The sequence below is a fragment of the Pollicipes pollicipes genome, unplaced genomic scaffold (assembly GCF_011947565.3).
Source record: "Pollicipes pollicipes isolate AB1234 unplaced genomic scaffold, Ppol_2.1 Scaffold_7261;HRSCAF=8764_pilon_pilon_pilon, whole genome shotgun sequence".
NCBI lineage: Eukaryota > Metazoa > Arthropoda > Thecostraca > Pollicipedomorpha > Pollicipedidae > Pollicipes > Pollicipes pollicipes.
Window position 1 is genome coordinate 30,136,686 of NW_023597054.1, and position 24,765 is coordinate 30,161,450.

Consider the following 24,765-nt stretch of genomic DNA (forward strand, 5'->3'; position numbering starts at 1 on the left):
GGAGGATGAAAAATATAGGAAATGTATAGCCTTTGTTGTTGAATGTTGGCTATGTTTCATGGCATGCCCTGGCAGAACATGGAGCTGGAGAGTAAGCTGGCCGATTACGAACGTGAGGTCCTGTCCGGGGCGCCGACCCGCGCCAAACGCTCGCCGGCAGAGTGGATCCCGCGTCCGCCCGACAAGTACAGCCTGTCCGGACACCGCGCCCCTGTCACCAGGGTAAGCCCATTCTGGTCTGATATACACCCTGTTCGTACACCGCGCCCCCATCAACAAGGTAAGCCCACCCTGGCCCGATGTGCACCTTGTCCAGACACCGTGCCCCCGTCACCAGGGTAAGCCCACCCTGTTTTGATGCATTCCTTGTCCGGACACCGCGCCCCCGTCACCAGGGTAAGCCCACCCTGTTTGATGCATTCCTTGTCCGGACACCGCGCCCCCGTCACCAGGGTAAGCCCACCCTGTTTTGATGCATTCCTTGTCCGGACACCGCGCCCCCGTCACCAGGGTGAGCCCACGCTGTCAGGACACCGCGCCCCCGTCACCAGGGTAAGCCCACGCTGTCAGGACACCGCGCCCCCGTCACCAGGGTAAGCCCACGCTGTCAGGACACCGCGCCCCGTCACCAGGGTAAGCCCACGCTGTCAGGACACCGCGCCCCCGTCACCAGGGTAAGGCCACGCTGTCAGGACACCGCGCCCCCATCACCAGGGTAAGCCCACCCTGTCAGGACACCGTGCCCCGTCACCAGGGTAAGCCCACCCTGTCAGGCACCGTGCCCCCGTCGCCAGGGTAAGTCCACCTGTCAGGACACCGTGCCCCCGTCGCCAGGGTAAGCCCACCCTGTTTTGGTGCACACCCTGTCGGACACTGTGCCCCCGTCACCAGGGTGAGCCCACCCTGTCCGGACACCGCGCCCCCATCGCCAGGGTAACGCCCACCCTGTCCAATGTGCGCCGCTGTCCGGACACCGCGCCCCCAGCGCCAGGGTAAGCCCACCCTGTCGAGACACCTCGCCGACCCCCCCGTCGCCAGGGTGAGGCCAGTTCTGTCAGCTGCTGTGATCTAATTTAGACTCGCTGTCGGGATGCTGCTCTCCTGTCGTCCTGGTCCTAGCGACTGGTTTCATCCGAACACGCGCACATTGCGGTCACACTACGCACGATCATCAGGAGGGCCCCTTCCTGGGGGCTGCGCCGTTCTCAGACGACAGGGCACCCAGTAGATGAACTATGCCTGACAGAACAGTAAGGTCGATCACTGCGGGAACGCGAGGCTAGGTGACGATCAGTGACGCCACAAGGGCGGCGTGAAAGGACACTGAGTTTAATCATCATCAGATGTCAGCTCTGAGTAAGATGTTTCTTAGTCTCACCACCGCGACTGGTTATGGCTATGTGGGTGGCATTCCCTCCCCCCCCCTCCCCCCCCCCTCTTCCCATTTAATATTCCATTCTGGCGGGCGGTGACCAGCTTGCATTGCAGCACAGGGAAAACAGAAGTTTGACGTGACAGCTAAGCCAGTGATCCAACCTATGATATTGAATGATGCTAACATGGATCGCAACTTCAGCACGCGGTCGCCGCGTAACAGGCGAAGTTTCGCAATACTTCTAGCTTCAGGTGTCGAATATGCTTGCCGCAGGCATTCAGTCCGGTGATCTTCCATCTACAGCATGATGCGTCCAGGCGAGGGCGTCCTTTTGTCCGTGGCGTCCCTGGACCGCCTCTGCGCAGCTCGTTTGAGCCAGACAATGCACCACGAATTCTGTGAATGCGCGCGTCTGGGATCCTGCATTTGTGTGGAGGAGCCCAGTGGCACGTTGTCAGGCTGGTAGCCCTCAGTGTAGTGATGGAGCGACAGTACCGTCCGATGTAAACCCGCCGCCATCCTTCGCTTGAGATAGCTCTGCCCGCTTCAGGGGTGTAACGGCCGGATATTTGAATTGGACCCGGCGGTGCATGTTTGACCTTGGCGCTGGCGGAGAGGGAGGCGAACGGTACCGGCTGGCGGTTTGAGCCGTGCCCCGCTGGTGGGCCGCCCCATCACATGTCCCGCTCCCAATATGTGCACGCCGTCCGTTGCCGCTGTTTTCGCTCCGACTCGTTCAAATCTGTTGGAAAAGGGGAGAGCACCCCGTGATCGATTCGACAAACTTTCGTTGCGTATTCGATCTCTCCGTAGCGTTTTTTTCTTCTGTTTTTGTGGTGGCCAGTAGCATGTGGCCGGTCGTCAGAGAATGGCGATCGCTGACGAGGCCCTCAGACCGGGCGGAGGCGCGGCAGCGTCCCCGCCGTATGTCCGGCTGGGATGCTGGACGTACGGTGGTACGGCCGCGGCTTTGAGATATTCTGCTCAGGGCCCTTCGGCATCCCTATCAAACAAAAGTGAGCGGCATTGCCATGCTAGCGAGAGCAATGGCATGAACTCGATTGCTGTGTAACACAGGGCTTTTAAAATAATCAGACAATTATCGGGACCCAAGATATCCTAATCCCTCAGGACTTATCCGATGGTCACCACTGATAAGCCGCTGCTCATGCAAACACCTCGCAGTGCACGGTGTTCAAGCACTCGCGTTCCTTATCCGTGGGGCTACTGGCGGGTGGTCAGTACGAGGCGCTCTCGAAGAGAGCTCCAGTTTCACTGGGGAGGGAGCCTCCAGATGTGGCCCTCCCGCATGTCGGGGGGGGGGGGGGGGATTCATAATCCAACGCATGGCATGCTTATCGTCTGGCGTTGGATGTTGACCGGCCGCCGCGCGGCAGTGCCAGCGCCCAGCGCCAGGAGCGCCTGAACCTACCCACTGAATGTGGAGCTTTTACAGACTGATGGCCGCCTCTTCGCCATCTAGCGACACCGGATCCGTGTTTTTGGACGCGGGATGTGAACGCATGGCGTTCAACCGTGCGTGTATGTCAGGTGCGCCACGTTTCTGCGGACAAAATTTGCAGCGTCTCTACTGGCACTCAATGTGATTCGCATCTGCTGTATTCTGTGTACTCTCAGTCATATATGCTCGGCGCGTCATATCTCTGACATCTTCCCGTGTCCGCTCGGCCGCGACGCTGGTGTCCGCCCAGCCGCATCTTGCCCGCCACCCCGCCCGTGTCCGCTCAGCCGCATCTCTCCCGCCACTCCGCCCGTGTCCGCTCAGCTGCGACGCTGGTGTCCACTCAGCCGCATTTGTCCCGCCACTCCCCCCGTGTCCGCTCAGCTGCATCCTTGACGATACTTAGTGATGTACTTAGTGATGTATGTCCCATGTACGGCAACTCTGTCGCTACTCCGGCCATGTGTCTGGTCCGCCTCATCTCTGTCACCACTCCGGCCGTGTGTCTGGTCCGCTGCATCTCTGTTACCACTCCGGTCGTGTGTCTGGTCCGCCGCATCTCTGTCGCCGCTCCTGCGCTGTGTCTGGTCCGCCGCATCTCTGCCGGCGCGCCGGTAGTGTTAATAGAGGCCGGCGCGGCGGCCGATCGCAAATCGATCAGAGCCGGGGGACGGGCCGGGCCGGTCTGGTCTGGCCGGCGCCACCACGGCCGGCGCGGTCCGCCAGCCTGTGCCGCCTGGGCTCAGAAGACCCGGCCTCAGGCGAGCGGTCCCCGAGACTCCTCGCTTAGGTCAATGTGGCTCCGCCTCGGGTCAATTGGTCCAGGCCTTAGGTCATTGGGTTCAAGCCTCAGACCAGCAGATTCGGGTCACAGACATGCAAGGGCTGCTGTCAGCTAGGCAGGAATAAGGCGGGCAGGCCCGGCCACAGATCGACGGAAGCGGCTATAGATCAACAGGCCCTGCCTCAGCTCGGCGGGCCCCACCTCAGGTTAATGGGTCTCGCCCCAGGTCAGCGGGCTCCGCCCCAGGTCAGCGAGCCCTGCCTTAGACCAGCGGGCCCCGCGTTAGGTCATCGGGCCCCGCCTCAGGTCAGCTGGCCCCGCCTCAGATCAGCGAGTCCCGCCTCAGGTCACCAGGTCCCGCCTCAGGTCAGCTGGCCCCGCCTCAGATCAACGGGTCCTGCCTCAGGTCGCCAGGTCCCGCCTCAGGTCAGCGGACCCCGCCTCAGGTCAGCTGACCCCGTCTCAGGTCAGCGGACCCCGTCTCAGGCCAGCGGACCCCGCCTCAGGTCATTGGGCCTCGCCTCAGATCAGCTGGCCCCGCCTCAAGTCAACGGGTCCTGCCTCAGGTCACCAGGTCCCGCCTCAGGTCAGCGGGCCTTGCCTCAGGTCAGCGGGCCTCGTCTCAGGTCAGATGGCCCCGCCTCAAGTCAACGGGTCCTGCCTCAGGTCACCAGGTCCCGTCTCAGGTCAGCGGGCCCCGCCTCAGGTCAGCGGGCCTTGCCTCGGGTCAGCGGACCTCGTCCCAGGTCAGATGGCCCCGCCTCAGGTCAGCGGGCCCCGCCTCAGGTCAGCGGGCCTCGTCTCAGGTCAGATGGCCCCGCCTCAGGTCAGCGGGTCCTGCCTCAGGTCACCAGGTCCCGCCTCAGGTCAGCGGGCCCCGCCTCAGGTCAGCGGGCCTTGCCTCAGGTCAGCGGGCCTCGTCTCAGGTCAGATGGCCCCGCCTCAGGTCAGCGGGTCCTGCCTCAGGTCAGCGGGCCTCGTCTCAGGTCAGATGGCCCCGCCTCAGGTCAGCGGGTCCTGCCTCGGGTCAGCGGGCCTCGTCTCAGGTCAGATGGCCCCGCCTCAGGTCAGCGGGCCTTGCCTCAGGTCAGCGGGCCTCGTCTCAGGTCAGATGGCCCCGCCTCAGGTCAGCGGGTCCTGCCTCAGGTCAGCGGGTCCCGCTTTAAATGTCCCTGGCCGCGTCAGATTTCTCCCGCTGATCGACGTGGAGATGGCCCTGGCGGGTGCTGTGCTAAGCCGGTTGGGACCGATTTCGACCTCTTAACCTTCGGGCAAAGTGCATTTAAACGCGATGTAAGTTCCCGGAGGATCCAACTTCGGCTCCGAAGTGCTGCCATGTCCTTAGCCTTCCATTTTGGGTGAAAAATATTCACTGGAGAAACCAAGGTGTGTAGCATACTGTTGTCAGGAGTTAGCCATCATCGGGGCCCTCCGAAGTGTGATGGTCACCGCACTGATGATGGAAAACAGAGCTAGTGTTTTGTGTTCCGGGGATAGCGTTCGTGCTTGGGTATACGATGTCTTTGTGCTTTAACGTTGGAGGTCTTTGGCACTCATCCCAGACTATCCATAAGAGGAAAGGTATGTTTGCTTCAGGTGCTGTGAAAGACGGCAGGCTCCGCCGTTTCCCAGGTCCTTTCGTTCCTTATCTTGTACGGACCGCCAAGGCATGTGAAGGAGACGGATGGACCAATAATGCGCGTTCATAAATGAATGCATGGTATTGTACAGTTCTGTGCTAACTAAAATCCTAGCAAAGGCCATTTGATGCCAAAATGTTCACTGCTGATCATTTTTATGTGCATAAACGATGGATGGAAGCAAGCCAACAAATGTTTTGATTCAATTACGTGTATATTTCATCGCGCAAGCTTCATATAATAAACATGGCATGGACCTTGCCACTGCTTTTTTACTTGCGTGTTCCCTCCGCATTTGAATTGCAGCTCATGATCCTTGTATTTCAAGTGTTGGCCATTCGTGTTCCATTGCAGTCCATTGTTCTGTGATGAGGCCAATCGAACCATTACGTTCCCACCCCAACGATGTATCTACCCCTTATTGCCACCTCTCCCCTAGACCCGGGGCTTACCAAAGAGGAGCTGAGAGTGGTGCCGCCGGCCGGGCGTAGTTCGAGCTCGGCGGCCCGGTGACGTGTGCGGGGGACGCTTCGGCGGAGACGAGGCGAGGCCGCACCCGTGCGGAGTCCGACAGCGGTCCGGGCGGGGCCGATCCCGTCTTGGGTGATGTCGCGGGGTGTGCGGTGGTGCCTGAGTCGGCGGGTGGGACGCCCGGTCCGTGTTCGGGCCAGCGGCCCGCCAAGACCGGGCCCCGCCCCCGCCAGACGACAGCGGCGGTCATGTCAGGTCGATATGTTGACCGGCCGGCTGGATCGATGGAGGCGGCTCATGACCCTGACCGACAGCCGGCCGGTTGGGCTGGAACACGGGAGGACGGCTCGCAACCGACGCCGACACATGCACCGGCGCGGGGATCGACGCGCAGGTGGACGCATTGAACGGACAGATAGACATCTCATCAGACAATTACAGGCGGAGACAGACCGGCAGAGACCGAGAGGCAGCGGAAGAGGCTGGCCACAATGTCTCGGACGGGAGCTGCGCCGCCCACCGGCGTCGCCATCGATCGCAGCCCATTACCATGGCCGTCGCGCTCATGACGGGGCGGGCGGCGGTGATGAACTGTGCGAGTCGGGCTTGGTAATACACCGCCGCCGGCTTCGCAGAATTGGCTGCGGTCGCCGTGGCTCCTCCGTCCGGAAATTGAGCTCGGCGCGGGGTCGGGTTGGGACTGGTGTTCTGTGCCTCCCGCTCTGGGTCCGCTGTGGGTCGGGTAGTCCGTGAGAGCTCCGGTCGAGCTGGGACTGGTGTTCTGTGCCTTCCGCTCCGGCTCTGCTGCGGGCCGGGTAGTCCGGGAGAGCTCGGATCGGGTGTGGGACTGGTGCCCTGTGCCTTCCGCTCCGGCTCTGCTGCGGGCCGGGTAGTCCGGGAGAGCCCGGATCGGGTGTGGGACTGGTGCTCTGTGCCTCCCCGCTCTGGGTCCGCTGCGGGCCGGGTAGTCCGCGAGAGCTCGGATCGGGTGTGGAACGGTTGTCCCGTGCCTTCCGCTCCGGGTCTGCTGTGAGTCGGGTAGTCCGTGAGAGCTTTTACCCCGGGTCGGGTTGGGACGGGGTTGTCGCCTCCCCTGGTCTGTCGCGGGCGCTGGTTCCTCTGCGTTACCGCTGGCCGCTGAGCGGAGGCACTCCCCATCGCCGTCTGTGTGTGGGTGCGTGGCCTCGCTGTGACGGCCCGGCGGGAGCTAGACACGCAGAGCCCGCCGCTGTCCGTCTCGCCGCCGGTCCGGGCGGCCGCCGGCGGTTACCTGGGCCGCGGTGGCGTCTCCGGCTGCGCCGCGGCCGCCCCCCGGGAGCCAGCCGGCCGCTTCTGGCTGTGACAGTCGTCTGTGTGTCCATTAGCGGCGGCCGTCCCCGGGGAGTGGCCGCGGATCGCGCCTCGGGGCGGGGCAGCGCCGCCGCCTCCGTGTCGGGCGTGACCGGCGGCCGGAGCTGGGCCAGCCGGACGGTCGCCGCGCAGACCTGATGGTCGTAGGCGCGGACCGGCAGGGTGAGCTCGTGCGGGACACTGAGGACGTGATAACTGTTTGCTGCCGTCCCCGGGGTTATTTGCCGTCTGGTAAGATCGAGGAGATCGAGCACTTTTGCAAGATCGCCGCCGTGTTTGCCATAGTTTGCGTACTAATGGAGCTTTGTGTGCTCTACCTTGGGACGACGTTTGGAAGACGCACCCTGGGATGTTGTTATCCTACATCAATGCCAAAGAACAGTCGAAGCTGAAAGCAAGGCATGCTTTGTGCAGGGTGAATGGCATGTGGCTTTATTTGCTGGGCCTGGGATCGTTTCACCAAAAGGGGTTGGGCAAATCCAGTCTTGAAATCAGTTTTTTCCATGCATTGTTCTCGTATCAATGTTACTGGTAACGCATCGCTGCGTTGATAACTGGCCGTCATGTCCAGCGAGTCTCATCTTATGTCTTAGATAGAGGTCAAACACTGAGCCGCACGAATTCGTCCGGCACCAACGTGCATTTCAGGAATGGTGCCACGATAGCGTGCATTTTTCATATCGCGTGAGCAAACAATCCGGCCGATAGAATATACGCCACCGCGAGCAAAAGCATGATAAAATAAATTTGAAATGGGGCGCCTATGTAGTAAACTCGTCCAAAGTGAGTGCTCCCACCCGTGTAATCCTCAGACATTCACGTTTGTCACCCATTCGTCACTGTCCGGGGACGTTCAGCGCCAGTACGAGTTTGTTGATAGCGTCTGTGTCGTGTCCAGGTTGCTGTGACGTCACTGCGGGACCTGCATTTCCCGTAATGTTTTAGTACCGGAGTAAGCCCCCATACAAAGTTGTTCTGACCTCGATTCATTCCATTTAGAAGGTGTCTGAAGATCGTTGAGAATGGCGGACGGTTGCTGTGTCTTTTCCTTTCCAGCGCGATGCGCAATAACTCGTTTTTCTTCGGAATCTGAGGTCTTCAGTTCTAGTTACAGGTTACGGAAGGCAAAAATCACAACTGCATCAACTGCCACGTCTCACGACGCCGTGATTTATTATATTTCCGGCAAGTTGGTCCTTCTGCTCATTTAGCACTCTCGTCTAAACAGCAAGATCTTTTCATTTGAGGATCTTTAACTAGCAGGATCTTTTCAGGTCAGATTCTGTAGGACCAAACAGTCCGAGTCCGAAAATCCATGCCATTGCCCCTTTTGCCCGCTCATGTTCTTGATTTCCTGGCGGTCTGGAAGGTGACAAGCGTCGGCGATCGTCAGAGAAGCGGTTTCGTGACGCACGTGCTGTGTCTTCTAAAATATACTCGAGGCTTTGCGCGGGCTGGCTGAGAAAACAAAGTCCGCATGGCCTGCCACGAACACGGTCAGGCTAGGCATGTTTACATTGTCCCAGCGGCCGTTCACGTGTGGCCGGCGCTAGACCGTGACACATGCCGCGTGACTGAGGCGAGGGCCGTCCTGTGCGCCGGCTGATGCCGATGTCGCTGCCGCCGTTGTCGCCAGGTGCTGCTGCACCCCGTCTACAGCCTGCTGGTGTCGGCCAGCGAGGACGCCACCATCAAGGTGTGGGACTACGAGAGCGGCGACTACGAACGCACGCTCAAGGGTCACACGGACAGCGTACAGGACATCGCCCTGGACCACACGGGCAGCTTTCTGGGTACGTGCCACCGGCCGCTCCTGACCCATGATCTGTGATCCGAGGTCGTGATCAGTGACCTGTGACCCGAGGTCGTGACCTGTGATCCCTGACTGGTGACTCGTGGCCGGCGCTTGCGACTTGTCCGCCGTCGGCTCCCCTCGTGCCCTCGGAGCCCGGTCTGTGCCGTGGAGAGGCGGACGTCTGGTACCCTCCTCGTGCCCCCGGATCCCGGCCTGTACCGTGGGGAGTCGGGCGTCTGGTACCCTCCTCGTGCCCCCGGATCCCTGCCTGTACCGTGGGGGAGGCGGACGTCTGGTACCCTCCTCGTGCCCCCGGATCCCGGCCTGTACCGTGGGGGAGGCGGACGTGCGGTACCCTCCTCGTGCCCCCGGATCCCGGCCTGTACCGTGGGGGAGGCGGACGTGCGGTACCCTCCTCGTGCCCCCGGATCCCGGCCTGTACCGTGGGGGAGGCGGACGTGCGGTACCCTCCTCGTGCCCCCGGATCCCGGCCTGTACCGTGGGGGAGGCGGACGTGCGGTACCCTCCTCGCGCCCCCGGATCCCGGCCTGTACCGTGGGGGAGGCGGACGTGCGGTACCCTCGTGCCCCCGGATCCCGGCCTGTACCGTGGGGGAGGCGGACGTGCGGTACCCTCCTCGCGCCCCCGGATCCCGGCCTGTACCATGGGGGAGGCGGACGTGCGGTACCCTCCTCGCGCCCCCGGATCCCGGCCTGTACCGTGGGGGAGGCGGACGTGCGGTCCCGAGACAGCTGGGCGTGACCAGTTTCACATCAGCATGAAGTGGAAGACCGTTTTGGCTGGGGGAGTGTGCACGGTTGTGCTGAATATCCCCGACACGTGGTTTGCGCGAGCGGCGGGGCTGACAGAGTGGCGTCCGCGCCAGGCCGGAGCGTGGCTGGTGTCCGCCTGCGGCTCCGGCGCTGACCTGCGGCCTGGCCGCTGACCCAGCGCTGCGTCACTCATCGGACCGGCCGGCGCTGGTGAAGTGATGATGTCGCTTCACAGGCTCCTGCCGTGCTTCACGCGGCCAGTCTCTGTCGCTGGCGCGGGTGGAGAGCGCGGGCCAGCTCGGAGCGTCATGACGCTGTTCTGAGCACCACATCAGCACCCACGTCAGAGTAGCGGAACACAAATGGCGGCCCGCGATTCAGCTGCGCCCCGGGCCTCTGACCAGCCTGCCCTGCCGTTCTTGGGTAGCCCTGCCCCTCTGCGGGCCTCGTCGCTAGCGCTGGGTAGACAGCCCGTCCTGACGAGTTCTGGCGCGCCGCTTCATGGGCAGGCACCCAGTTGTTGAATCTGAATGGGCCCCGCGTCGCTCTGGCCGTAACTCCTGAGTTTTCTGCGATAACTCGCGAGTTTCCGGGCGGCGCCTGAAGTTGGCCGAGCTCGGTATAGATTGCGTGGCACAGTTTCACCATTAATCACCCTTTCCGCGGAGCCGCCAGCCCACCGAACCGATAGGGCTGAAATTGCCGTCCGACGTTCAATAACGCTCAATTGTCGGACCGCGGTACAGGCCCGTAGTCGACCGGAGGCGACCAGGTGTTTGGCCGAGGCGGGCTCGGCACGTCCGCGGCACAGGTCCCGTCCGGCGGGGTTGGGTCTCGCGGGCGATCACTGCCCCCCCCCCAGCGTTGGTTGTAATGTCACGTGCTGCCGGTTCACGGCAGGCAGGCCGTAAGCGCTCACGTGAAGCTGTGCCCCGATCTTTCCTTGATGACGTGAAACTTGAATGCTCCTGTTTACAAACTGCACCTGTGCGTGAGCGCCTGTGGCCTGACGCCGCTGAACGGGTTGGCCCGTGCGCGCAGTGTCGTGCAGTGCCGACATGTCGGGTGCGTGGGCGCCTGTGGCCTCTCGCCGCTGAACGGGTCGGCCCGTGCGCGCAGTGTCGTGCAGTGCCGACATGTCGGGTGCGTGGGCGCCTGTGGCCTGACGCCGTTGGGCGGGTCGGCCCGTGCGCGCAGTGTCGTGCAGTGCCGACATGTCGGCTGCGTGGGCGCCTGTGGCCTGACGCCGCTGAACGGGTCGGCCCGTGCGCGCAGTGTCGTGCAGTGCCGACATGTCGGTCAAGCTGTGGAGCTTCAGCGGCCACTACGAGTGCATCAAGACCATGCACGGACACGACCACAACGTGTCGAGCGTGACCTTCCTGCCGGCCGGCGACTTCATCGTCAGCTCGTCCCGCGACAAGGTCATCAAAATGTGGGAAGTGGCCACCGGGTGAGAGCCGGAACAACGACCGTTCCTTGTCACGGGAGGTGTTACTAGGTGACGGCCTGGGCGGGGCGTCCCCCTCCATGTCCCATTGGAGGTGTTACTGGGTGACGGCCTGGGCGGGGCGTCCCCCTCCACGTCCCATTGGAGGTGTTCCTATGTGACGGCCTGGGCGGGGTGTCACCTTTCCATGTAACGGGGGGGGGGGGGGACTGCTACCGGGCGAGGGCCGGGGGCAGGGCGCCGGCGCCGGCCGATAAGTCGTCGGCCGGCCTCAGATCCCGTTAGCCGGTGGTCGTTGCTGGGATGGCGGCGGCCGCGCGCCTGAAGACCGGCAGTTCCGGCCGGGACTTATCGCAGTCATCGCGGTTCGGCCGCCGAATCTGCGGAAAGCCAGCCGAAGCCCTGAGCGGCTTTGTGAAATGGACCCAGCTCCTGTGTCGCGCTCTCCCGGCCGTGAAAGGCCACTGTTCGGGTTACGGCTTGGGGACGCGATCAAGGTGTTGACATTCGGGCCTGTATAAAGATTGTGTGCTCGTATGGGGAGTTGTGTTAGTAAGAAGCTGAACGTGAAGTAGGTCCGTTATTTTCCCTTCGTTGGGAACGTCGCGCCTCTGAACATGTCCAAGGGACGGTCTGAGCCGCAGCCAGCCACCCGTTGGCGGCGTCCTGTCCGTCGCCGCCGGCGCTAACCCCCGCCCGGCCGCAGGTACTGCGTGCGCACGTTCGCGGGCCACCGTGAGTGGGTGCGCATGGTGCGCGTGCACCCGGACGGCCAGCTGATGGCGTCTTGCTCCAACGACCAGACGGTCCGCGTGTGGCTCATCAACACCAAGGAGTGCAAGGTGAGGGCGCCGGCGGAGGCCGGGGCGGCCCCGCTCCGCTGCTGCGGCGCGGGCCGGGCCGCCGGTACCGCAGCAGGGCTGCAGCGGATCAATGTGGCGCGCCGTGACGGCGTCTGGCTCGGGCTCGGCCGTGAAGAATGACGGCCGGACGGCGGCCCGGCGGCACTGTTCTATTTTCACGAGCCCGGACCGTACTCAGGCCGTGCCTGGAAGTTTGAATATTCCGAGCTTTTCGCTTCCGCTCGTCGCGCCCGTCATGCCGCTGAATTTGTGGCTGGCCTGTCAACGGGTGGTAATCGAGATTTCCCGCGGGAGGACGGGCTAATTTGTCCCAGCTGTCGGCGCGAGGCGGCGCCGGAAGCCTCCAGAGGCGACCGTTTTCGATTCAACGCGCTTACGGTCCCGTGCGGTCCCGTGTTATGTCGGGCTGTCCCACCGCTGTCAGCTCCGGCGTGCTCTCTCCCCTGGGGTGAATGATTACATGTGTTCGTGTTGCCGTCTGCACGACCAGAACAAACATGCTGCCAACGGGCAGGGATGTTTCTGTATTTGTGAAATGAGCGTTGGTTCTTCCCTTTATCGAAAATCTGCCTAATGCGCTACTGACCCCAGGCACGTGCCGCATCGCGTCGAAATTCCACGTGTTTTGAAACGAATTAAAATTCAGCTGTGTTTGGTGATGTATGGAATGGACATTCGTGCCTTTCCTACGACATTGTGTATTTTCGTTTCCACTATTGCTCCGTGTATGTTCCACCCACGCTTCAGTTATCTGTCGCTTGCCAAGCGCGTTTTGACTGCCCGTCACCGTGCTCGTGCCCTGCCCCTCCGAGGCGAGCTGGCGTGCCGACCGCGCTCACGTGAGCGACTCCCCCAGGTGGAGCTGCGTGATCACGAGCACGTGGTGGAATGTGTGGCCTGGGCGCCGCAGTCGGCCTGGCCGCAAATCAGCGAGGGCGCGGCCGGCGACGAGAAGAAGTCGCCGCACCACGGGCCGCTGCTGGCCTCCGGCAGCCGCGACAAGACCATCAAGGTGTGGCCTCGCCACGCGGCCGGGCAGCGTGCGCTGCGGGCCTGCGGTGACCTGTCGCAGTGACATGACACCGTGACTCCTGCACTGGCCCGGGCCCGCGTTATCCGCCGGGCACGAGCCTGGCTCCTCTACTCGCGCCCGAGGTGTAGTGCAGGGACGTTTACTCCTGATTGTGTTATTGTCTTGCTTCCGTTATTCGTTTGTTTCTTAAATTCTGTGTGCAGGGCCCTCCTGTCCTGGTACACTGCTCTGCAGTTGAAAGCGTGCCCTGTGGTCCGCTGTGCGTCACGTTTGTCGTTGCCGCGGGCCTCCGCCCGGCGAGTGCAGCAGCGGGAGGCGACTGACGCCTGTCCGTCGCCGCCGCCCTCAGATCTGGGACGTCGGCTCCGGCCAGTGTCTGTTCACGCTGATCGGCCACGACAACTGGGTGCGCGGGCTGGTGTTCCACCCGGGCGGACAGTTCCTGCTGTCCGCCTCCGACGACAAGACGGTGCGCGTCTGGAGCCTCAAGGCCAGGCGCTGCCACCGCACGCTCGAGGCGCACCAGCACTTCTGCACGTCGCTAGGTGAGGGCGCACGCGCGGCGAGGCGCCGCTGCCAGCGGCCGCGGCCCTCCCTGGCTGACTGCGCCCGCTGGCTCGCTGTGTGGCGCGTCTCGAGTGATGCCGGTCTTTCGGGCGAGGTCACGTTTTGAGTTTCGGGACACGAGGCTGATGGCAATACAAGATAGAGTGGAGAACGCCAGTTACCGTAAAACATGTAAATATACTAACAGTTGCAGACACGTGGGCGGGCATTTGATATTGAAGTTCCATCTGTGAATTGCATAGTCTGTTGAGAACAATTTCAAACTCCTGACATGTATCACCTGGACATGAACGACCCATAGGCATATTACACCAGCAGAATACTTCGTTGCCATGAGGCAGCAATGCACCGTGCAGCGTTTTCCACATGCGCAGTGCATTCCTAGACCAACGCTCTCCTCGGATACTCATAACACGAAACTATCTGAATTTTCCTCTGGCTAGACTCAGGCCTAAGAAAGCATCACACTAGATATAAAGAATGTCGGATAGAGGGATTGCTAATGCTGCTGTTCGTTGCGAGCTGATTGTAACCTACAACAAATCTGAAGGATCGGTTGACAGTGAAATGAGGTGTGCCTCACGCTGACTGATATTAACCTCCAACAACTAATGAAGGATCATCAACTAAAGTGTAACGAGGTGTGCTATACGTGGCAAACTTGAGGCAAATGTTGCTGACTTCTTTCATGGTTATGAAATCAGACCGGATCCATGTCACCTAGTCGAACTTTTAAGAACAAGTTTTCCAGGGTCTCAAAACTGTTCAGAGCACGTAAAGACACCGACCCTGTGACTGACGATAAGGGAGTCGCGTCACCGTCCCCCCCCCGCCCCCCCCCCCCCCCCACCGATGCCCATGTGCCTTTCGACCGGCTGTGGCGGCCGGTCGTGCGCCACGTTACGCCGCGTTACACCGGCGCCTCCGCCCTGTTCCAGACATGCACGCCTCGGCGCCGTTCGTGGTCACGGGCAGCGTCGACCAGACGGTCAAGGTGTGGGAGTGCCGCTAGGCGGCCGTGGCTGCGGTTCCGGCTGGGCGGCAGTCTGACCCGACAGCACCTGTCGGTCGGCGCGCCGCCGCCGCCGCCGCCACTTGGTGTCGCACACCGTCCGCACGGCGTGCCGCGGTGCTTCGTTGTCGTCACGAGAGCAAAGCTTTATTCTGTTAGGCATTTTTTTTTGCGAGGCCTGCGCTGCTGCCTTTTCGGTCAGTGCGTCGTTGGTGTCGTCCACTGTGATCTGAGCTGCTCGCACGCTCCGCGCTCTAGCTCGCCGCCCTCTGAGTGGGCTCGACCGGCGCTGCTGTTGCGGCTGCCACCGAGGTCGCCCCCACCGCTCCGCTGGCGAAGCCGTCCCGCCCGCCCGCCCTTCAGGCCAGACCGGGCGGCTGCGGTCGGCCGGGGGGCACGACAGCGGACTGTGAAGGCATTTCTGCGCCGGGCGCTGATTGGCTGTGGAGTAAATCGTGTGAGCTTTTGAAGGGCAGGAATCGTGTCATCGGCCGCGCTGACGGAAGTCGCGCCGTGTGAGCGAGAGGAAGGGCCGTGTCGACGGCTTGGAGCGGTGCGTTGCGCGCCGTCTAGGACAGGAATAGGGAAAGTGATGTGCTATGTCGTGGGCGGGGCTGACTGGGCCGCCCTAGTCACCCCGGCTCCCATGACCCGCTTGTCCAGCCGCACGCCCAAACGCCCGGTGTTGTCCGCGCAAAACCCGCTGTCTTGTTTGGGAACACTCGCGGAAATGTGCTGCGCGCCCAGTGACACCGCTGGAGCCCGGACGTGCGGCGCGGCCCTGCCGATGGCCGGCGGCCGTCGGTGGCGTCGCTGCACGCTCTCACGAGTCGTGGTGTCGGCTATTGTTTGCATAGTGATATTGGCCTGTCTCAATACGAGGGCTGCTCCCGACTGACCCGTGTTTTCGGCGTCGCCGCCCGGGCCTCGGCGGCTCCCCGGCCGGTGTGGTCACCGCAGGACCGTGAGATGAGACGACACGCTACAGTCAGCGGAGCCGCCCGTCAGCCGGCCGCACAGGATCGATACGCCGGCTCGGCCGGTCGGACGCCGCAGGCCGGCCCGCGCGACGCTCTCGCCAGATCGTTTGCTCGCGAAATCAGGCCGCCGTCGTGAATTATAGAATGGAGTGGAAGCAGCAGACGACCAGCATTAATAACGAATACTGCTGGAAAACTAGGCGACTATGGGTCATCACGAACGCGGCGATCTTGGGAGATGTAATGGGGAGGTAAGGCGAGGTCGTCTCTAGGTGCGGCGTGGTTCGATATAAACTGCAGCAAGACTGCCGTGGAGCCGTCCTCCACGCTCTCACAATGTTTGGCATAGCCTTGGGGCACCAGACGTGAGATTAGATCGCAAAAAGCTGACCTGCGTTTTTAGTCGTTGCTTCTTTGCCTTTGTCTGCTAGACATTCGCTTCCGACCAGAACTTTACATTCTTCAACTGTGATACATTTAAGGGGCAATATGCAGAGAATCCGCCTTCAGTGTGCATATTTACAGTGTTGTTTGTACTGAAGCATTACTTGATAGGAATTGACAAAACTGCATTTAGCTCCTGTCTTCGGCATTATGAGCTGGGGGTTCTAATGCTGACCACAATAAACTTGCAAGACGTCAGAAAGAGTTGCTTGAACGACATTGTCAATCAAGCATTTAATACAATGACAATTTTTTTTATTAAAAACCCACGTTTAATTGGTGTCTGCAGGGGTACTGAAATTTGGTGCGGTCAGAATAAGAGCGCCTATCTCGATGCACTGGAATGTCCTAGTTCGCGACACTGCTTCGAAGACAGACATACATTTTCCTTCTGGGAAGGGGGAGTACAACCGATTTCTGCGACATTTAAGTTACATATATTGCATGGTATGACACAGACAATACAGTTGGCGAACAGTTCTTGTCAATCGGGGAGGACTTCTCTGGGTGATGTTCGTCGCGCTTCTGTTGCAAAATTGGACGCGTCTCATGAAATATTCAATAAAAGTTCACAAGTGTCGGGGACTCATTTTTTCATGTCGCCACCTTGAGCTGTTTCGCTAGTTCTTGCGACTCATGAATCCACGACATGCGACAAATTCTGTGGCGTTCCATAGGTGGAGAGTGTCAGTGATGAGTGACTAGCTCGGCTGCCAGCCTCCTGCCGGTCTCTGCGCGGGGCCTTCTCAGACTCGGCCGCTGAACCGCGGCCGCCAACAGGCGCTCCGCAGGGACGGCTAACGGGATAATCGACGGCGCCGGAGATCAGCTCCGACGGAGAGTCCCGGTCCGGGGCTTCGCCGGCGTCTGACGCTTAACCACCGGCGACGGACTGCAGCCGGCGTGGGCGGGCGGACAGGGTTCCGATCAGAGCCGGTCAGCGGCGGGGCCGGACCGCGTACCTGGCGGCGTCCGCGGCGGGGCGGGGGCGGAGGGAGCTGCACGGCTGGCCGACGGAGCGGCGCGAGGGGCCTGCGCTGATTCTTCCGGTCAGTCCACCGGGGCGTGGGTCACAAAGCCCCGCACTGAGGCAAAGGAGGGCAAATCATCCAATAGCAGAGGAAAACCACATTCGTGGTTGAAAGCGGGATGCTTGGGAATGGTATCCGAGGTCCTCACACCGGAAGGTGGAGATGTGGCGCCCGAGCCCGAGGTCTCGGTCAGCCGAACGTCGTTCTGACGCTACTGGGTGGGCAGTGTGCCAGGTCACCGCCAGACGGCGCCGCCGTCGCACCTGTTGCCTGGGGCGGCGTCTGGTCGCGGCGCCAGCGCCATCTGCATCGACCTCCGAGCCGCGCCGGCCGGCCGGCGACCGCAGTGTGCCGGCGAGGCCGCGGCTGGAGACGACGGAGGCCGCACACCGCTGCCGGCGGCGTCCCCACCACCGGTACGTACGCTGCGGCTCCGTCGGAGGCCGCCGGTACGAAACAGCGGCCGCGTCCGGTCGGACGGCCCTGGCGTTGTGTCTACAGCGTCGGTCGGAACGGCCTGTGCTGAGGTGATCCGGTGACTGCTGGTTGTGGTCATGTCTCAGTGTTGTGTTTGTGGTAAAGGGTTAGCTGCAGAGGGTGCGGGAGAAATTCATGCGTGCCGAATTTTCCAAGTTTTGGCGTCGATTAGGAGGTTTCTCAAGTCTGGAGCGATGCGCCCGACATACGTTTGTCTCGCAGCGCGGCACATACGCATGCCTTCAGGATTAAAACAACCGCCCGGTCCGCTTCCAAATTAAGATAGAACGTTACCTAAGCGTTACTGATCCCCCCATGCTAAGTAATGGGAGTCCTGGTGTTGGAATCTGAGCTCGAGTCAACTATGCTCATCTGGAGTCGAGTGCATATCTGGGTCGAGCACACGTCTGGTTTGGTCGCCTATCGCTTTGCTAGTTAGTCCTTTCTGTGTCGGTGGAATTCGTGGGCCATATTATCAAAGCTGTAATGCGCTTAACAACCGTCACTTATGTTACGTTACGCGTCGCGCGTGCATGAGCTGCACTGCTCGACGGTGCCCGCAATTATGCGGCCAATTCTGAGAGCAGAAAATACGTTCGAATTTATACCAGGCGGGTATGCTATTCCCGGATTTAGCAGCATTAATTAGTTACATCGTCAATTACTGATGGACCGAAGCCTTCTGCCCAGTCAGTGCTGCCCAGAAATAGCTTGGATACATTTATGACATGCTGCTGCAAGGGGTCGTCCAGTGGGAGTGACATCATTGAAAACAGCTACGACGACGGGAATCGTCACGGTGCCAATGGAGCCATCCAGCCGTATTTCATGCCGCTGATCTCCCTTTTGGTCTTCGGTGACGTAACATGGAAAGTACTGGGACGAAGTGGACAACACACATTATAGTACACGACTCATATAATATGTCGCGCAGGCAGTACTATATACTATTGCGCGCATTGCTTACCCACTAGGTGCAATAAGTTAACACGAGAAAATGCAATATTATCGCCTTTTGCAACGCCCTAGAGCGTCGCGACTGATATGAGGTCGATGATTTTTCACGAACTGACATGCTGTGCTTGATAAATTGTTGGTCGCTGCATGCAACGAACACCGTAACACCGTCGGATTACGCGTCAGAACAATGACCGATGCTAATATGGTCGAATGATATGTGAACTGTGGTCGGAGTTTCCAGTTCAGAGCAGCAACCGCTCGTTTAAGTGTTGCCGGGCACGAATATTGCCCGCTGCGCGTTAAGCCGGAGAACGCTGTGGGATTTCCACCGACAAAGCGCGGCCGCCAATGACGCTGTTTGTCCCGCTGGTGAGATCTCAGGCCCCTTATTATTGCCGTTGCGGCGACGCGTCACAAGGGGGCAGGGTCCGAGCATGGCCGGGACTCAAGGCTGCCGGTTCTGCCGATCTAAGCCCCTGGGCGGCTCTAGCTCGCCATTTCTCGGCTCGGTGACGGAAACCAATCAAGCGCACTAGTGAATGGACCGAGAAAATATTAATCACGTAATGGAATATCACGGATGCCAGGGATCGGCGGCACTCCCTGCACTTCCGACTCTCCCTGGAAAGTGGGAACTGAGGAAATGCGTCAGTGAGGCAGGCAAGGGCTTGTCCCCAACAAAGCCTTTGGGTTCCCGGCAAGCAATGTCCAACTTAGCATCCTTGTAATTTAGTTATAGGAGTGTTTGTTGGTACGTTATCGCAAGAGGACTAAGCGTTGCATTGAATGCAGAAAGAGGGAGAGAGAGAGAGTGAGAGGGAGAGGGAAAGTATGCTACATATTACTAGAGTTATATATATATATATATATATATATTTGTATATATATATATATATATATATATATATATTTGTATATATATATATATATATATTTGTATGTATATATATATATATATATATATATACATATATGCTAGGTGTAGCAAAGGTATAACGTGGCTACTGAATGCAACATTGAAAAGACAAGGTCTCTCGAACGGTATGGAATTGATCGCGTTGCAAAGGCCTACTGGGCAACGCATGCACGTCCCTGCCGATGGGCTAACCCAATTGATGATGCAGATTAGGGCGCGCTGTTTGCATTGCGATCCACTAATTAGCTAACGCCGGTAGGCGCGCGCTGGTGCATCCTGCGGTGCTCAATAGGCCGGGGTATCGCCGTGAATCCTTGCTCAGGCGTGGCCAGCACTCTACAGGGTCACATGTGCACAAACCCACTCTACGGTGGGTTTGTGCACTTGGGAGAGGTTCTCCCACACAGTACAGGCCCAACGACCTGGCAACACCGCCTCGCGCGGCGTGACATTATCGCTGTAACAATTCCGCGGCTATGCTGCAAATCTAGGCATTAGCCAGCTGGTGGAGAAGCGTTCGCTGCAGCCAAGGGCGGCTCTTTTTTGTTGTGCCCGCAGACCTATTCGGCGACACGTTTAATCCCACATTTGCATTGTGACTAATGAGACAATTAGGCTGACTCAGGTCATTAGGCCGATGTTATATGAGAGCCGCGGCCGGCGAGGGCGCTTGGTCTTGACGGGCGTCTCCCTGCGGCATGTGTGGGTCGGGGGGGGGGGGGGGGAGATGGGCTGCGACGGCACCATTAGTGCACTTGGTCGACCTGCGTCCCTATATGGTGCTTCCCAACGCGCAAAGAAATAAGAGCATCGCTGGCGGGGTAGATTTGAAGCAAGTATGCTCCCGATGTCTATAATGAGCGAGCATAACTACTTGGGTGCCGGGCTTCGCATAAGCGTGAGCTGGTGAGTGAGTTTGTGGATTTTCTGGTGGCGCAGATGTCGCGTCGTTCGACGGTTCCGCGTCAGGCTCTCGAGTAAACACACATGTTTGAGCCATCACAGGTTCGCTGCATCATGGAGGCCGCCGTTGAGGTCGGGCCGTCAGCGGGTACGCTGGTCCACCCGCCATAACGTTCGTTAAGATACGGTAACCAAACGTAAATCTTCGTTTTCTCTGGGGAGTATGAAATATGTGCGCTGCCAGCTTACTAGCATTTTTATCGTGCGATAGGTCGCGTAGTACTGGCGTTCCAGTACTGTCTGCCGCTGTGCTTGTGGTGATTTTCGAATCGTGTTCGAATTTTGCATCCGCTTCAGACTGGTTTGACATGATTATGATTGATAGACGGTTTGATGCATGACCGGTCTGTACCCGTTAGCTGTATGCGTATTGGCTATAAGCCAGCACGACTAGCACGGTCTCAGAAGGAACATTTGGAGCAAGCGCATCGTTTGACGAGAGAGCACGAACAAAGTGTGAAATTGTAACGGTAAGAGAATTGTAACGGTAACGGTAAAGGCACGGTAAGAGTGCCCGAGGCTGTCAGGAGTCGATGAGAGGCCAACGAAAGGAAACGTTGTTTGTCCTCTACCTGTGTGAGACGCCACTTCCTTCTACTTCTCTTCCTAGATGCATTTAAAGAGGCCCCAGAAAGTGTGTTTTGTCATTTGTGGAGGCCCTGGGGAGTGTTACGTCATTTGTGGAGGCACTGGGGAAGTCTTTCGTTACATCTGAACATCGGAAACCCTCTGATGTCTAACGTATACAATGAATCCCGCAGTAAATTCCCTAATATACTACAAAGACGTTGTTAAAGCCTTTGCCTTTGGGACATTTCATGCATGGTCAAACTATGATCTTTTGCATGTGGTACTCAAGAGCGTCAAACAGAAGCTAGTTAACAACGGGTACATTTAGCACCGTACTGTAGTTCATTTTTCTTCGCCCAAGTCTAGAAATCAACAATAAAATATAAGTTAAATTACAACCGGATATTGTGCGAAGCTGAAACAATGGCCTGTAACATAGTTTAGGAGATCACTTTTCCGAAATGACCCATGTGTATGTTCATTTTTCAGTTCCAATCTGCGATTTTTTGGGTCTCAAAAATATATGCGTTGATACTATCTCCTGTATGATCATAGGTGCCACGGAGCTAACAACTCATTCACGTCAACTCAAGTTGTGACAACGCCTCGCAAGATATCTCGTCACCCATCAGTCAGATGACCTGATATTGTGATAGGCGGATTTTACACATCAAATCAACTTTGGCACCCGTTTTAAGTGAAAAATAAGACATAACCTTGTCAATCGTGCTGCGCTAGATGAGAGACTACACCAAGTACATCATTGTGCAATTGATATTAAATGCGACTGCCTTGGCCCTCGCGGTGGTTGTACCCCTGTGTTCGGCTTTAGCCGATTTGAAGGAGGCTTGATTGCGCCCGCCGAATTTTGCGCTCCGCTCCGTATTTTGACTAGAACACTTTCAGCATCATTATGAGTATCGACTGTTGGAGGCAGACTCCACCGCCCCGTATGCAAATTGGGACAACACTGTCGTTATTCGAGCGTGCGGTCGGGTGAGGGGCTTTGTAATCTGGCGCGCGTGTGACAAATGTAATCGGCCGGAAAATCTCGCCTGTTCTGCCAATGCCCAAACCTGGATCAGAGACGCAGCACCATTGCTTCAGTAGGGCGATGCTTCCTAGAACATCGCTTTCTCAAGTGGGGGTACCGGTAGTGCAGTGGCTAAGCTGCGCGTCTGGGAAGCCAGCCGTACGGGGTTCGGTTCTGTTCTTCACGATCTCTTTTGGTGCCACACTACGATGTCATCCAACCAATGATATCAAGTCAAACCGAACCAACAATAACTGGAAAATATGTTGTCATAATATTCAAAAACTTAAGTGTGTATGTGTGAGAGAGAGAGAGAGAGAGAGAGAGAGAGAGAGAGAGAGAGAGAGAGAGAGAGAGAGAGAGAGAGAGAGAGAGAGAGAGAGAGAGAGAGAGAGAGAGAGAGAGAGAGAGAGAGAGAGAGAGAGGAGAGATGGGAGAGATGGGAGAGATGGGAGAGATGGGAGAGATGGAGAGATGGGAGAGATGGGAGAGATGGGAGAGATGGGAGAGATGGGAGAGATGGGAGAGATGGGAGAGATGGGAGAGATGGGAGCTTGGATGTGGCATGTATAGATATGTAATATATACGAGGCGTGCTCAAGTGGCTCTGAAAGTATATGAAAAACAGTCTACGTGCGTCATTCAAAACTCGGCTATCATCCCTCCAAAAAGTCGCCTTATGCCTCAATACACTGCTCCTAGTGTTTTTGCCATGCTGGAACGCTTCCCGAAAGTCCTGTTCTTTGAGCGCGTCAAGAACCATCTGCCATTTAGCCTGGATCTTCTCCACGGTGTTGAAATAGCGACCCTGCGGGTTAAACTTCACCTTGGGGAAAAGTGAGACGTCGCACTGAGTTCAATCTGGAGAATTAGACGGGTGGGGAGTGATGATGGTGTTGGTGCGGCCGAAGCACTGGCGCGTGTCCAATGCACAATGAGTGTTGAACACGCGCTTTGCCACGTTAAATCATCCAGTTGCCATCGCATCACGTGCCAGGTCGTATGTGCCAAGGTTGTGTGTGTCAGGTTGTGTGTTTTCCGTCCCCTCAAAAGTGTCAGACCCGTTTAGAACAACACTGACAACAGAACAACATCGACAGGTCGGCATTGGCAGTATACCCTTGACGGCCGAACTAATGTTGCATATCCTCGCAAATGTCAAATTAATATAATCTTGCTCTTGGTCTCCCTCCTGGTCTGTCTGTAGCAGGGGAAACATTGGGCGCCAGGCGCTCAAAAGTCCAATGCACCCGCCTACAGTGCGTTGAACTTGCGCGAGTTGTCAGGCCGCACCAGCACCATCGCGGCTCACCACTGGTCCTTCTTGTGGGGTTTGGCTCCCTGCGACGTCTTGCCTTCACAACATTAAGTGCAAGCGGTAGTCACCGTTTGAACACGGAGGTGAGATCCAGCGCGAGTCGCAACTGGCGCTTGACATGCCTGACCCGCACCCGGCCGGAGGTCTGAGACGAGCGCGCCCGAGTGGAGGGTCTGAGACGACCGTGCTCGGGCGGAGGATTTGAGACAGGCACGCCAGAGCGGAGGGTCTGAGACGACCGCGCCCGAGCGAGGGGTCTGAGACGACCGCGCACGAGCGTCTGAGACAAGCGCGCCCGAGCGGAGGGTCTGAGACGACCGCGCCCGAGCGGAGGATTTGAGACAGGCACGCCAGAGCGGAGGGTCTGAGACGACCGCGCCCGAGCGGGGGTCTGAGACGAGCGCGCCCGGGCGGGGGTCTGAGACAAGCGCGCCTGAGCGGAGGGTCTGAGACAACCGCGCCCGAGCGGAGGGTCTGAGACAACCGCGCCCGAGCGGGGGATCTGAGACGAGCGTGCTCGAGGGGGGCCTGAGACGACCGCGCCAGAGCGGGGGGTCTGAGACAAGCACTCCCGAGCGGGGAGTCTGAGACAACCGCTCCCGAGCGGGGGTCTGAGGCAAGCACGCCCGAGCGGGGAATCTGAGACGACCGCGCCCGAGCGGAAGGTCTGAGACAAGCACGCCCGGACAGGGGGAGTTGACTTCCCCCTGGGACTTCAAGCTTCCAGATGCCATATAAGGCGGAATACACACTTATTGTTTACCTTGGTTTAAATGTGAGGTCACCAGAGACCACAAAGGTCATAAACGGTCGCACCGATAGATGCAGTTAAAACCTATATTAGCGCGTCGTGACGGACATTGAGGGTGCAGAATAGACATTACGACTGTAAAGAGTCCATTCCGACCATTTCTGTTCCACCATATGGATCGGGTCAGATCAGGTCACCGTCAAAATTGCTGTACCAGAAGCCTGCAAGAAGGATACTTTTCTTCACAATGTGCTTCCGACTAAGTCTGTTTTATCAGATGCAGCTTTGGGATTTAAAAAACCCACACCCAGGAATACCATGTTAAGGTGACGTAGAGGACATTTGAAGTCAACTGAGGTCAAAGTCATAAATCATTCAAATGAAAACTCTTAAGTGCTGACCGGGTCAGTGAGACCAGTAAAATGTTTTTTTTTTCTGTGGTTAGAAATGATGTATTGTATACCTACAGCCACTGAACATCACATAGCTGTTATCTACATTATGCGTAGTTCTTTCGACGCTTGGTAATGTACTGTAACAAACCGAGACTTGCGCGTTCGTGCATGCAACTAGACGTCACCAATCACAACACGACACGGGGCTGGCCACACGCATTGCAATCGTTCATCCAGCCTCTCCGCTACTGGTAACATAGGTCGTTGACTTTGGATGGCTTCATGTGATCTTGCATGTCCTCACACGACCTATCTTGGCCTCCTTATGCATGAGAAGATATCACAACATCTT

At 58.5% G+C, this 24,765-nt stretch overlaps 2 protein-coding genes across 2 annotated transcripts in view; both read left to right on the top strand.

Moving 5' to 3' along the window:
* The first annotated feature begins 76 nt into the window (after positions 1-76).
* On the top strand, positions 77-15,451 carry LOC119112130 (lissencephaly-1 homolog). The gene is made up of 7 exons (XM_037236162.1): positions 77-222; positions 8,719-8,875; positions 10,926-11,103; positions 11,807-11,942; positions 12,820-12,975; positions 13,346-13,541; positions 14,502-15,451. The coding sequence occupies exons 1-7, from the start codon at positions 79-81 to the stop codon at positions 14,573-14,575; spliced, it is 1,041 nt and encodes a 346-aa protein (XP_037092057.1). The 5' UTR covers positions 77-78; the 3' UTR covers positions 14,576-15,451.
* Positions 15,452-17,412: 1,961 nt separating this feature from the next.
* The window catches only part of LOC119112597 (uncharacterized protein CG3556), a 50,233-nt gene continuing 42,880 nt past the window's right edge, over positions 17,413-24,765 (top strand). The window contains exon 1 of the mRNA XM_037236817.1: positions 17,413-17,446. The gene's annotated coding sequence lies outside the window, so the exon portion shown is untranslated. The remainder of the gene's footprint in view (positions 17,447-24,765) is intronic.

Excerpts from the sequence above, each read along its gene's own strand:
- LOC119112130 (XM_037236162.1), top strand. The coding sequence starts at position 79 with ATGGAGCTGGAGAGTAAGCTGGCCGATTACGAACGTGAGGTCCTGTCC. Across the intron at positions 11,943-12,819 it reads TCAACACCAAGGAGTGCAAG|GTGGAGCTGCGTGATCACGA; the intron begins GTGAGGGCGCCG and ends CGACTCCCCCAG. Across the intron at positions 12,976-13,345 it reads GCCGCGACAAGACCATCAAG|ATCTGGGACGTCGGCTCCGG; the intron begins GTGTGGCCTCGC and ends CGCCGCCCTCAG.